Source organism: Plectropomus leopardus, chromosome 3 (genome assembly GCF_026936395.1).
Source record: "Plectropomus leopardus strain MGB_pleo_1.0 chromosome 3, ASM2693639v1, whole genome shotgun sequence".
Taxonomy (NCBI): domain Eukaryota; kingdom Metazoa; phylum Chordata; class Actinopteri; order Perciformes; family Serranidae; genus Plectropomus; species Plectropomus leopardus.
Window position 1 is genome coordinate 12,398,022 of NC_142178.1, and position 11,125 is coordinate 12,409,146.

The 11,125-nt window shown below is 37.0% G+C and overlaps 1 protein-coding gene across 6 annotated transcripts; it reads right to left on the reverse strand.

Annotated features, from left to right (window-relative positions):
• Positions 1 to 128: 128 nt before the first annotated feature.
• Positions 129 to 4,420, reverse strand: LOC121942385 (uncharacterized). Of its 6 annotated transcripts, XM_088075640.1 has the most exons (7): positions 4,201 to 4,338; positions 3,254 to 3,276; positions 3,024 to 3,169; positions 2,347 to 2,443; positions 1,714 to 1,789; positions 1,513 to 1,591; positions 129 to 1,337 (listed from the first exon to the last, which is right to left on the reverse strand). In XM_088075640.1, the coding sequence occupies exons 3-7, from the start codon at positions 3,146 to 3,148 to the stop codon at positions 1,097 to 1,099; spliced, it is 618 nt and encodes a 205-aa protein (XP_087931766.1). In that variant the 5' UTR covers positions 3,149 to 3,169; positions 3,254 to 3,276; positions 4,201 to 4,338; the 3' UTR covers positions 129 to 1,096. The 6 variants fall into 6 exon arrangements, with proteins under 6 accessions (XP_087931766.1, XP_042341508.2, XP_042341507.2 ...); XM_042485574.2 differs by having other exon boundaries at positions 3,024 to 3,276; XM_042485573.2 differs by lacking the exon at positions 4,201 to 4,338 and adding an exon at positions 4,123 to 4,194 and having other exon boundaries at positions 3,024 to 3,276.
• Positions 4,421 to 11,125: the final 6,705 nt, after the last annotated feature.

Sequence of the window (11,125 nt, forward strand, 5' to 3'; positions counted from 1 at the left end):
TGGATTATGATAATGTGGATGGTAACATAGACATGTTGAGTATTTTGAATTTAACTGAAAGCATTAAACATCGGGCCTGGGACTACACAATATGCAAAAAAAAAAAAAAAAAAAGATGAGGCACAAAATTTTAGTGGAAAATGTCATTTTTGCATTTTATTTTCACTGATAAAAAATATATAAATGATGATAATGTGAGTTTTACCAGGGTCTATACCAAAAAAGCATTCTTTCAAGTCCAAATGAATAATAATTGATATGATCTGGTATAGAAAATTACGGCTCCTGCGATTTGGATTTCGAACTTGGCCATATTGCAATTTTGATAATATTTTGATTTAACTGTGCAGCCCTTACTGCTACTATTTGTACTATTTGCCAGGCTTGCTTAAGTAAACAGGGAGAGTTTGGTGACATTTCATCTTGGTAGGGATAGCATTTACATATGGCTGATATCCAGTCACAGTGACCACATCCACATGTAATGTCATTTCGGTCATAATGCATCCTGTGTGCTGTTCCATGCATTACCCAGATGGCATTTCCTGATACAGATTGCCTTTTTATAGCAGGTGCAAATGAGGTTTTGAGCTTAACATCTAACAATGAAGCACAAGTGATTAAAACAATATTCAATATTATTTGACATTTGACAACAACCCTTGTCGAAGCAGCTGCGCATTCTGAAACTACTCTGTAACAAGGACCGAACCAGATCAAAACATTAATGTCATATTAAGAAATCTGATAAAAGTTTTCCTCGAAAAGAGAAGAATGTCTTTGCTCAGGGAACCATCTCTCTCTCACTACTAACCAAAAGCAGAGGTAACCCCCCTCTCGCTTGCATTAGATGGTGTTTGATGGCATCAGGAAACAAATAAGGGTACAAACATACAGGGAAGTTGCGACTATCCAGAGAAAAATGGACAAACTCCACAAAGGCAGCACAACGTCCCCCGACATCCAGCTGCTTAGTCCACCGTGTCGCCAGTTAAGATGATAAACTGGAACATTTTCCTGCTTCAAAGAAACGTCTGTACAATCACGGTCTGCGCGGAGCGTCACTTCATACATGGCGCTACCTTAGCTCGTATCACTACTTGAGTGCCGAGTTGGCCTGTCCGTGTATCACATCTTTTCCATTTATCTGGAAATCCTCGTCGTCCTCGAGCAGGTTAGTCCATTTATAGTTACTTGGACACGAGCTGCATGCCTGATTCACCACAAGCTTCAGTCCTTTGACTTGTTTTCTAACATATTTACATGGTTTGTGGCATTCTCTGCATGTCTTGAACAGCTGGAGGATGCACTCTTCGTCAACGATGAACTCGGACGGACTGAAAGAGTCAGAGATGATGGATAATTAGCAGCGAGCTTGTTTCACTGTGTTCTGCAAACACAGCGATGAAATAATGCAGGTATGTAAAGCTGGAGATGATACTGTTGGGAAGTCAACTTAAAAAACAAAAGCCTCTTAATGGGTCGTGTTTGTTGGTATTAACATCAGCTCACCTCCCCAAATCCACCAGGTAGCGTCCGTCTCCTACACTTAATGAGGTGCTAAATTCTTCATCCTCTTCTTCTTCAGAATCTGGGTGGATCCGTTTTAAACTGCCGTTAAACTTGACTTCACATTTCTTTTCATCAATTTGCTTGTAATCTTTAGATTTATTTAAACCAAAGAAGGATTTTTCTGATGTAAAGGTGACTCACCTCTATTTTGGTCATTTTGTGACTGGTTGGTTGTCGTCCCATCGTCTTGACAAACAGCATTGTTTTCCCCTGATTTCTTAAAAATGGGACAAGGAGCATAAACCCATCAGCACACTGCTTAGTTAAAAACAGACACTAGAGTTTCACTGATATAGCACATTTAACACTACGGCTTCATAAATTATAAAAAACTAGAAATTTATCATTTTGAAAACAATATATAATAATCTATAAATTTGATCAGCTAGTAGCGTTAAATCAGTCTGATAAATGTTAAAATTGTTTTCCGTCTACAAGCAGCAGCTCTTCCAAAAGCTGCTGAGTTTAAAATGCATGCACATATTTTTGACATATTTTTAAAATCCCAATGAAAGTCAATGAAGGTTAATATTTTCACGTGTAGTGTGCAGTTTGTTATAGCCAGAAAAAGAAATAGTACACAAAAAGCAGAACAAGGGTAAAAAAAAATAAATAAATAGGACAAATTTGCTCATCAGAGGAGCTAGAATGAGAGAATATTTGCTGTTTTTACTTCAAATTAAAAGGCCCAATTACCAAAAAATTGTTAGAAATTTTCTACAGGGCAATTGTGCAACTAATTATTTGTATATGAAATGAGTCAGTCATATTTACCTCTCCATTTTTAGCTGACTGGACTGAAGCAGCAGCAATAGATTCCTGCTCAGCTTCATTTGGTGAGGCAGTGAAGACTGGGTGTCGCACACTTTCACTAAACAAACGACAAAGACGCACAAACAGTTACATCAAAGTCTATCCTCACCTGTGTGCGTTTCGGCAGGTTGTGGGATTAACATGTCATATTAGTATTCATCACTCCATTACCATCACTGTGAGGAAGTGTCAACGGCGAAAGACAAACTGAGATATTTTACTTAAGCAGAAGCAGCAATGCCAGTGTGAAAATACTGTTACTAGTTAGAGTACTGCATTCAAAATGTTATTTTAAGATCCCCCTCCACTCAAAAACGTGTTTTTCTTCTGTTTCTGTCACCCTGGGCAAACTAGATTAAGTACGTCACTACTACAAAAGCCAATTGCTGTTTTAAGTACAAATGCTGGCAAACAAACCTGAACCTCCAGCACACAGCAGACTTTTCACACATATAAAAATTCAGACGGAATACCGCTTTGATTAGACCTCAAGTACGTTATTACGTAATAACAATGTGACATCGTAGCAGACATTATTGCATGTTTCACAAACAATTCTGCTTTGTCAGGCACAGCCAGTTACAAGTTAATGAGATAATAAACTACATTAACACATAAAAGATGCCAACTACACTTACCACTCTGGTACATCTGCTAGTCTCTGATTTTGGTGCTCAAAAAGCTCCTCGTCTGAGTCTGGGTCTGACTGAGGCTCAAACATGTATGGCTGAAACTCTCCCATGTTTCCTCTGCAGTTTGCCATCTTGACACTTGCAGCTCTTTACTGGGAAACGTAGCACAAACAGCGCTGGTGGGCGAGGCAATAGGCCAGATCCAGAATTTCTCAGTACATCAGATGTGTACTTATGGGTACAACGTGAGACATCAAGGCTGCAGGAACAAATTGGAGATTAGCATTTTTGGATTTATTGTTGGTGCCACTGAATACACAGCAACTCTTAAACAAAGCGTTATTCATTCAGACCAGTTTGTTTAAAGTAGGTGTACATTACTTTTTGTTGTTTTGTTTATGCTGCTGACTTTGCTGGATTGTTTTCCCCAGAAAAGGGGCGTATTGTCAGTCTGATTGCCAGCCAGTGATTTCTTTTTACTTTTTAAAAATTATGCCTAAAAACATATTAATCACAAGAGTATTTTTACAGATTTTAAACAATAAGTCTGGAGGGGAACTTTAAGTATTAGCATCAAAATATACTTACATCACCAAAGGAAGTACTCATTTTGCAGAATTTCTTCAGAATAATATTGCCTTTTATTGAATTACAATCAGTGATGAATTAACGTGCTTATCACTTTAATGTTGCAGCTGGTTGCAGTGGAGCTTATTTTAACCGCTTTATAAACTGCTGGAGTTTATCATCTAATTTATATTCTAAATTGTCTAATGTGTTAAAGTAAAAACTACAATACTTAGAGATGTAACAAAATAAAAGAAGAGGGTAGCATTATATTATATTACGCCACTGAGTGGTACTTTGAGTGGTACTAAAATACAATATTAACACAAACACGTGCTCTCATTCACCGGGTTTCAGATGTTTGTTGTTGGGGTCATTTCTACAATTTCTACAATTTCTATAATAACAAAACATGAAAGTTAGCTGGCTGGTTAGCTAATTTATGAGAACACGTAAACACACCCGAAAAGACGTTTCAACGCAACACTGGCATTAGCTGTATTTCGCATATAATTAGTTACGACGATACATAACAAACCTGTCTGTCCAAAGCATTTAAATCATCTTTGAGTCCTTTCTAATTTGTGTATTATTTAGCTTCAACTTTTTCACTTACCTTCCGGTGAGCTTCTTCTTCTTTGGTGTTTCATGGACGTTTGCATCCAAAAGTCGCATTAACGCCATCTACTGGATACCATAGGCGGTGTATAAAGATTTAATTTTTTTTTTACAGTCTTTTACAGTCTGCAGCCAGGCTTATTCAACTGGCGGCCCGCGGGCCAACTCCGGGCCGTGGATGATATCAGACCGGTCTGCCGATCAGTTGTATTTACAGTTTTATTTAAAAATTAGAAACTGGGGGAAAAAAAACTTGTGAATGACTGGCGTTTTATCACAATAAATCCTTGGAACTACAGAGCGCTCCTGTCATGTAGTACATCTTTGGTCTTGTGCCATAAGTATCAGCCTACCAGAAGCGTAAACCACCTTTGCGCACCGCACTGTTGTGTTGCTGGTTAGCTGTTATTTCCATTAAACTGCTGTGGCAAAATGTCATTGTCAACATTGAAGAAAAGAAAGGTTGATGCAGAAAATCTTAAGTTTAACAGCGATTAGGCCGAGAAATATGTTTACACCAAAACTGCTGAGGGCAAGCCAATGTGTTTGCTCTGCAATGAGCGCACCGCTGTTGAAACTTAAAACCAAAGCCCAAACTACAAACTACAAGTGAAGCCGTGTTATCTTTAGTCGACCCTGCTCACGCCAGCAGAAGGCACCTGCGGCTTCTCTCCACGTGGCGTGGATCCTTGGCAAAAAGAGGCGGCCGTTCACGGACGCTGACAAGGTACAAGACTGCATGCTCGCCGCTGTCGAGGAGGTGGTTAGGGACACTCAAGCGAGAGACCAGGTGATATCATGCATCAGGTCAATACCAATGTTAGATGCATCAACTGGAAGAAGAACCGATGTGTTAGCTACAGATGTTTTTGAATGTCTTTTGGCTGACTTGAGGAAAGCGGAAGTTATGTCGCTGGCTGTGGATGAATCAACTGACAACTCCGACACAGCTCAACTTTGTTTATTTGTTTTTTTGATGGCAAGAGAGGACATCCTGGGCCTAATACCACTGGAGGGACATACGACTGGTGAAATGATTTTCCAGAGGATTGTTGGACTTGATTTGGCGCCCGTCAACACGCTGGTCACAGATGGCGCACAGTCTGGCAAAGTGAGCGGACTGGCAGCGCGACGGTCTGCTGTTGCACCACTGCCTCATCCAGCAGAGCATACTGTGCGCTCGGCTCAGCGGTGAGTTGAAAGAAATAATGGACTCAGCTATGTCCATTATTATTTTCATCAGATCAACATCCGGTCTTCAGCACAGACTGTTTCATAAATTAAATTATTATTATTTTATGAAATAAATTGTTCGTTTTCTCTGCAACAGGAAGCTCAAGAAAGCAGCCATGTTTTTGTCTCAAATGCTGGATGATGAATTTGTATCAAATATGTGCTTTTTGGACATCTTTCAACATTTGAATGAGCTTAATCTGTGACTGCAGGTGAAGGATACAACTCTGGTTGATCTCATTGAAAAACTAACTATGTTTCAAAAGAAACTAGTTCTTTTCTGGACTGATCTCACTTACAGGATGCCCCATTTTCCCACACTCTTTAATTTTATTAAACTATCAACAAGGGCCACAGTCACTCAAGTAATGTCTGATTTTTATAAATACTTGAGTGAAAACTTTGCAACAAGATGCAATGACTTTGATATGCCCAAAGAGTTGCTGCATTTTGTAAGGGACCCATTTTCCAATGCAAATATTTCCCCAAGGGTGCAAGAGTTAGTCACTAAACTTGACGTTGATGAAGGTGCCCTGCAACTGGAGATCACTGACATGCAGACATCATCTGATCTGAGGAATGCACATAAGAAATAAGACTTCACAAGTTTTGGACTGTATGAACTGATGTGGGAAAATTCCCAAACGTGGAAAAAACTGGCTATTTATGTGTATATTCAACATACACCTGCGAATCCAGTTTCTCTCACATTAACGCCATAAAAACACGCTCGTGCATCACTGTTTGCGCATTGCCATCACTTCATATGAACCGTCCTTCTCTGCCATTGTCCTTTCAAAAAAGTGCCTAAAGAAAAGGGAAAATGTTTCAGTCGACATGGTGTAGGTTAACTTAAGCTTGATTGTCCATCTAAAATAAGTGAAGTATTTCACAAAGGATGAAGCAGATATAAAGCAAGAAAGATGGTTAAAAATGTAAAAGACAGTCAGTGAGTCAGTGTTTGTTCCTGTTTTATGGATCATCATACAGACTGTAATTGCAGCTCTTTTGTTTAGTTGACCTGTAGGTGGACAAATGCAAGTAATCAAAATATGTTCTTTCCACACATTTTTTTTCTCAGTTTAATGTCAAAGTCACGTATTGCAGAATCCTTTTCATAAACAGCTTTTGCTGTCAAAATGTTCCAAACGTTCAGCTACTGTAACCAATTGTGTATCATCAAATCCATTGGCAACTTAATTCATCTTTAACTTTGACTGTTTCTTTGCTTTCTTCTGTGGTTTGCTTGAAAGGATATGTTTTTATTTATAGGCAGAGATGTCAGAACTGACCAGATAATACCAAATGGCTGACATGATGTATTGTAGAGTACATTTTTTTCAAATAAGTTTTAGCTTCTGGGGCTATAAGAGCTTTTGTTGCAAAGAAAACTAAGTATGTGATGTATTTATGTTCTATTTTAATTAATGACCATACTACTTTTGCCATGTAGCAAAATAAATGTTTTAAAAATGTGACAGAGCATTGTGTCTAGTTTATATATATATATATATATATATATATATAATAAGAATAATAGCTCCGGGAAATGTCCAGCCCTCAGGCTCTAGCTTTTTGAAAATGTGGCTCCCTGAGCAATTTATTTGAATAGCCCTGCTCTATGGTCTCTACTTACTATATAATAATAATAATAGTAATAATAATAATAATAATAGGAGATAAGGTTTGCGGAATCAGTGACATCTTTTAACTCACTTCCCAAAACTCACTTTTACAGACTTGCTTTTATATGATGTGACCTATATTTGTATACTTATCTATTTATTCATCTTTAACTCTCTTCCTCTTTTCATTGCTCTTACTCCATGTATCTGTTCTTTATCCTTCTGATGCCCTGTTCTTACCATCCTTTTTTCTTTTAATTTATTTACTTGTTCATCTGTCTCTTTTGTTCAACTGTTTTCATCCACATATCCATGTTTTATCCCCACTGATGTGATGCTGTCTTGTTATATTAATTCTTATATCATATTTATCATCTTAAATTGTTTTTATTCTGACCTTATTTTTTTTTATCCTTTTAGTAATTACACTGCCTTGAGATCTTCCAGTTATACAGCTTTTATTCCTTTTATGTGCTTTATTCTTGTTGACCGTTTGTATTTTGTTCTTGTCTCTTTGTTTGACGTCTCTAAACCTTTCTCTGTTTGGCATGTTTGTTGATTATTTTATTACTCTGTGAGTTCCTGCCTTTGCTTTGTCTGTCAAAGCACTTTGTAAACAGCTGTTTTCAAAGGTGCTATATAAAAAAATATTTATAATAATAATAATAACCCTTCCCATTCATTTCTGACTCTATTCTAAAGGTCCTATTTTACAGTTGTTTGAGAGCTCCTAAAAGCTTCTCTAAAAAGCTACACATCCTCTCCTGAAACACCCACAACATCCAGAAATGTCCTTGCTGCGTTAATGATAATCTCAATTCTGTCCGTTTTTTTTTTTTATTCCAGCTGTACAATTAATGGCCTTTGACACGATGGCCAAAAACCTCATCTGGTTCATGTACAAGCATAAACATGCGTCTTTGCTGACTTATCTTCCTTATCTACCTGACTTGCATTCCTTGTATTACCTGCTACCTCATGTTTATTTCTTGTCTTCATTCTGGCTCTGATTGTTTCTGCCTCTGATAGGACACTCAGCCTCCCACGCTGCATTATCAGCTTTACAAAGAACACACTTTGGTTTTTTTCACACATTCCCCCTAACATTCACCACATGTTTTAGTGTCACTTCTGCATACAAGGGGTTAACCAATTATTGGCCTTGCCGATGGCAAATATTTGGCATTTTGCCAAGTATTTGTATCAGCGTTTTATTGTAATGAACGCCACTCTGATACAAGTTTAAAAAATGAACTGCAGGACTTAGCAACGGGATGGAAACTTCATAGGAGCTTCTGATTTTAATCAACTCGTCCTTCAACTGCAAAGATGTAGCCAGATCAAGGATAATTAAAATTCCATTTTTTAAACTTTTTTTTAAAATGACCAATTAATCCACCTTTTACCCTTTTGCTACCTTCTAACACCTCTCTCGAAATTCTCATTACAGATGGATACACGAAAGAAAAGATCCAAAAGTGAAGTATGAAAGTATTACACTCAGCCAACATCAGAGAAGGCAGCCTGCAATACATGCAAAGAAAGTGTCAGCATGGGAGGAACTTTGTAAAACCTCAGGGAGCTATTTTCAATTTATTCATTTTTTAATTTAAATCTTCACTTGACTTTAGTAAAAGAGTTGCTGGGATCTTAATGCATACAATGTTGAAAGTTTCAGTTTTTGTTAAACATTCGCCAAAGGCATTTAAACAAACTTTTGTGTTGGGGGTTGTAATATTCCAAATTCAGAAATATTTTAATTTTTATTGGAAATGCATTTTGTTTCCAAATATCTGTTATTAGTCTCATTGAATACATTGAATACTTTGTCAAATTTTGGATGACGTACTGTACTATCATATTTTGGACGAGGTTTTGATGACATACTATACTATGACTGATTGACCAAACCTTTGATGACATATTATACTATGACATTATTTTAAGATTTTTGACTAAATACTATGCTACAATGTTTTGGTCAAATTATTTCCGACATATTATACTATGATGTTTTGGTCAGATTTTTGATGACATGCTATATTATGGTGTTTTTTGCCGTTTCTGCAACATTCTATGCTATGACGTGTCTCAGCATGCTTTACTTTTTGGTTTTCAGCTGTTTTTTGGTCATGTCATATTTTTTTACTTTCTATACTGCTTTTTGTTCAACATGCTAAATCAGGACGTTTTTGAACCTTTATTCCCACTTTGTATGCTATGACGCGTCTGTACAAGCTATTACCTGTCGTTTTCAGCCATTTTTGGAGCAGTCAAAATTTGACTTTTTTTGACATACTATACTATTGCCTTTTTTACATGCTAAATTATGAGATTTTTGGCCTTTTCTGGCCTTTATTACCACTTTGTATAATATGATGCATCTCGACATGCTATTGTATGTTGTTTCCAGCCATTATTAGTAGCTGTTAAAATTTGAGTTTTTACTAGAAGTAAAGGCACGAAAAGGCCAAAATCCTTATATTTTAGCATGTCAAAAAAATGGCCAAAAAGACAACAGTATGGTATGTCGAAGAAGTAAAATTTTTACAGCTCCGAAAATGGCTGAAAATATCATATAATACCTTGCAGAGACGTGTTATAGTATAGAAAGTGGGAAGAAAGGCCAAAAACCTCATAATTTTGCATGTCAAAAAGGCAATCGTATTTACTTTTTTGGTCAGTTTTTCAACATGCTATATTATGGTGTTATGGGTAGGTATTTGCACGTTCTAATACCATAGCCTGTTTCGGCATGCTATTTTATGCTGTTTTAAACTGTTTTTTAGGACAAGTCACATTTTGACATGATTGCCATACTAAAGCCTTACTTTTTCAGTCATTGTTTCGACCTGCTATGTTATGGTGTTTTGGGCTAGTTTTGCACTTTTTAATGCTATTGTGTGTCTCGGCACGGTATTTCATGCTGATTTGATGTGTTTCATGCTATTTTTAGGACATGTCAAATTTTGACAATATTGCCATACTACAGTCTTGCTTTGTTGGCAATTTTTTCGACGTGCTATATTATGGTGTTTTTGGTCGTTGTTGCACCTTTTAATGTTATGGCATGTCTCAACATGGTATTTCATGTTGATTTGAGGTGTTTTCAGCTGGTTTTGAGAAATGTCAAATTTGAAAATTTTGCCTTAGTGTAGCTTTGCTTTTTAGACATCCTTTTTTATGGTGTTTTGGTCAATTTTTGCACATTTTGGTGCTATGGCATATCTCAGCACGCTATAATGCTGTTTTGTGGTTTTTCCAGCTGTTTTTGGGACATGTCAAATTTAGACATTTTTGCCTGAGTATAGCTATGCTTTTTTGGTCATTTTTTTCGACATGCTTTTTTATAGCGTTTTGGGCTGTTTTTACAGCTTTTAATACCCTGGCATATCAAAAATGTCAAAATTTGACATGTCCCAAAAAGACTGGAAACAACTTAAAAAAAAACATAAAATAGCGTGCTGAGAAACGCCATAGCATTAAAACCTGTAAAACTGTCCGAAAACACCAGAAAACATCATGTCGAAAAAATGGCAGAGAAACCAAGGCTATAGTAAGGCAAAAATGTCAAAATTTGACATGTCCCAAAAACAGCTGAAAACACCTCAAAACAGCATGAAATAGCGTGCTGAGACACGCCATAGCATTAAAACCTGTAAAAATGGCCGAAAACACCATAAAACAGCACGTCGAAAAAATGACCAAAAAAAGCAAGGCTATAGTAAGGCAAAAATGTCAAAATTTGACATGTCCCAAAAACAGCTGAAAACACCTCAAAACAGCATGAAATAGCGTGCTGACACACGCCATAGCATTAAAACCTGTAAAAATGGTCCAAAACACCAGAAAACATCATGTTGAAAAAATGGCTGAAAAAGCAAGGCTATAGTAAGGCAAAAATGCCAAAATTTGACATGTCCCAAAAACAGCTGAAAACACCTCAAAACAGCATGAAATAGCATGCTGACACACGCCATAGCATTAAAACCTGTGAATATGGCCGAAAACACCATAAAACAATACTTTGAAAAAATGGCCGAAAAAGCAAGGCTATAGTAAGGC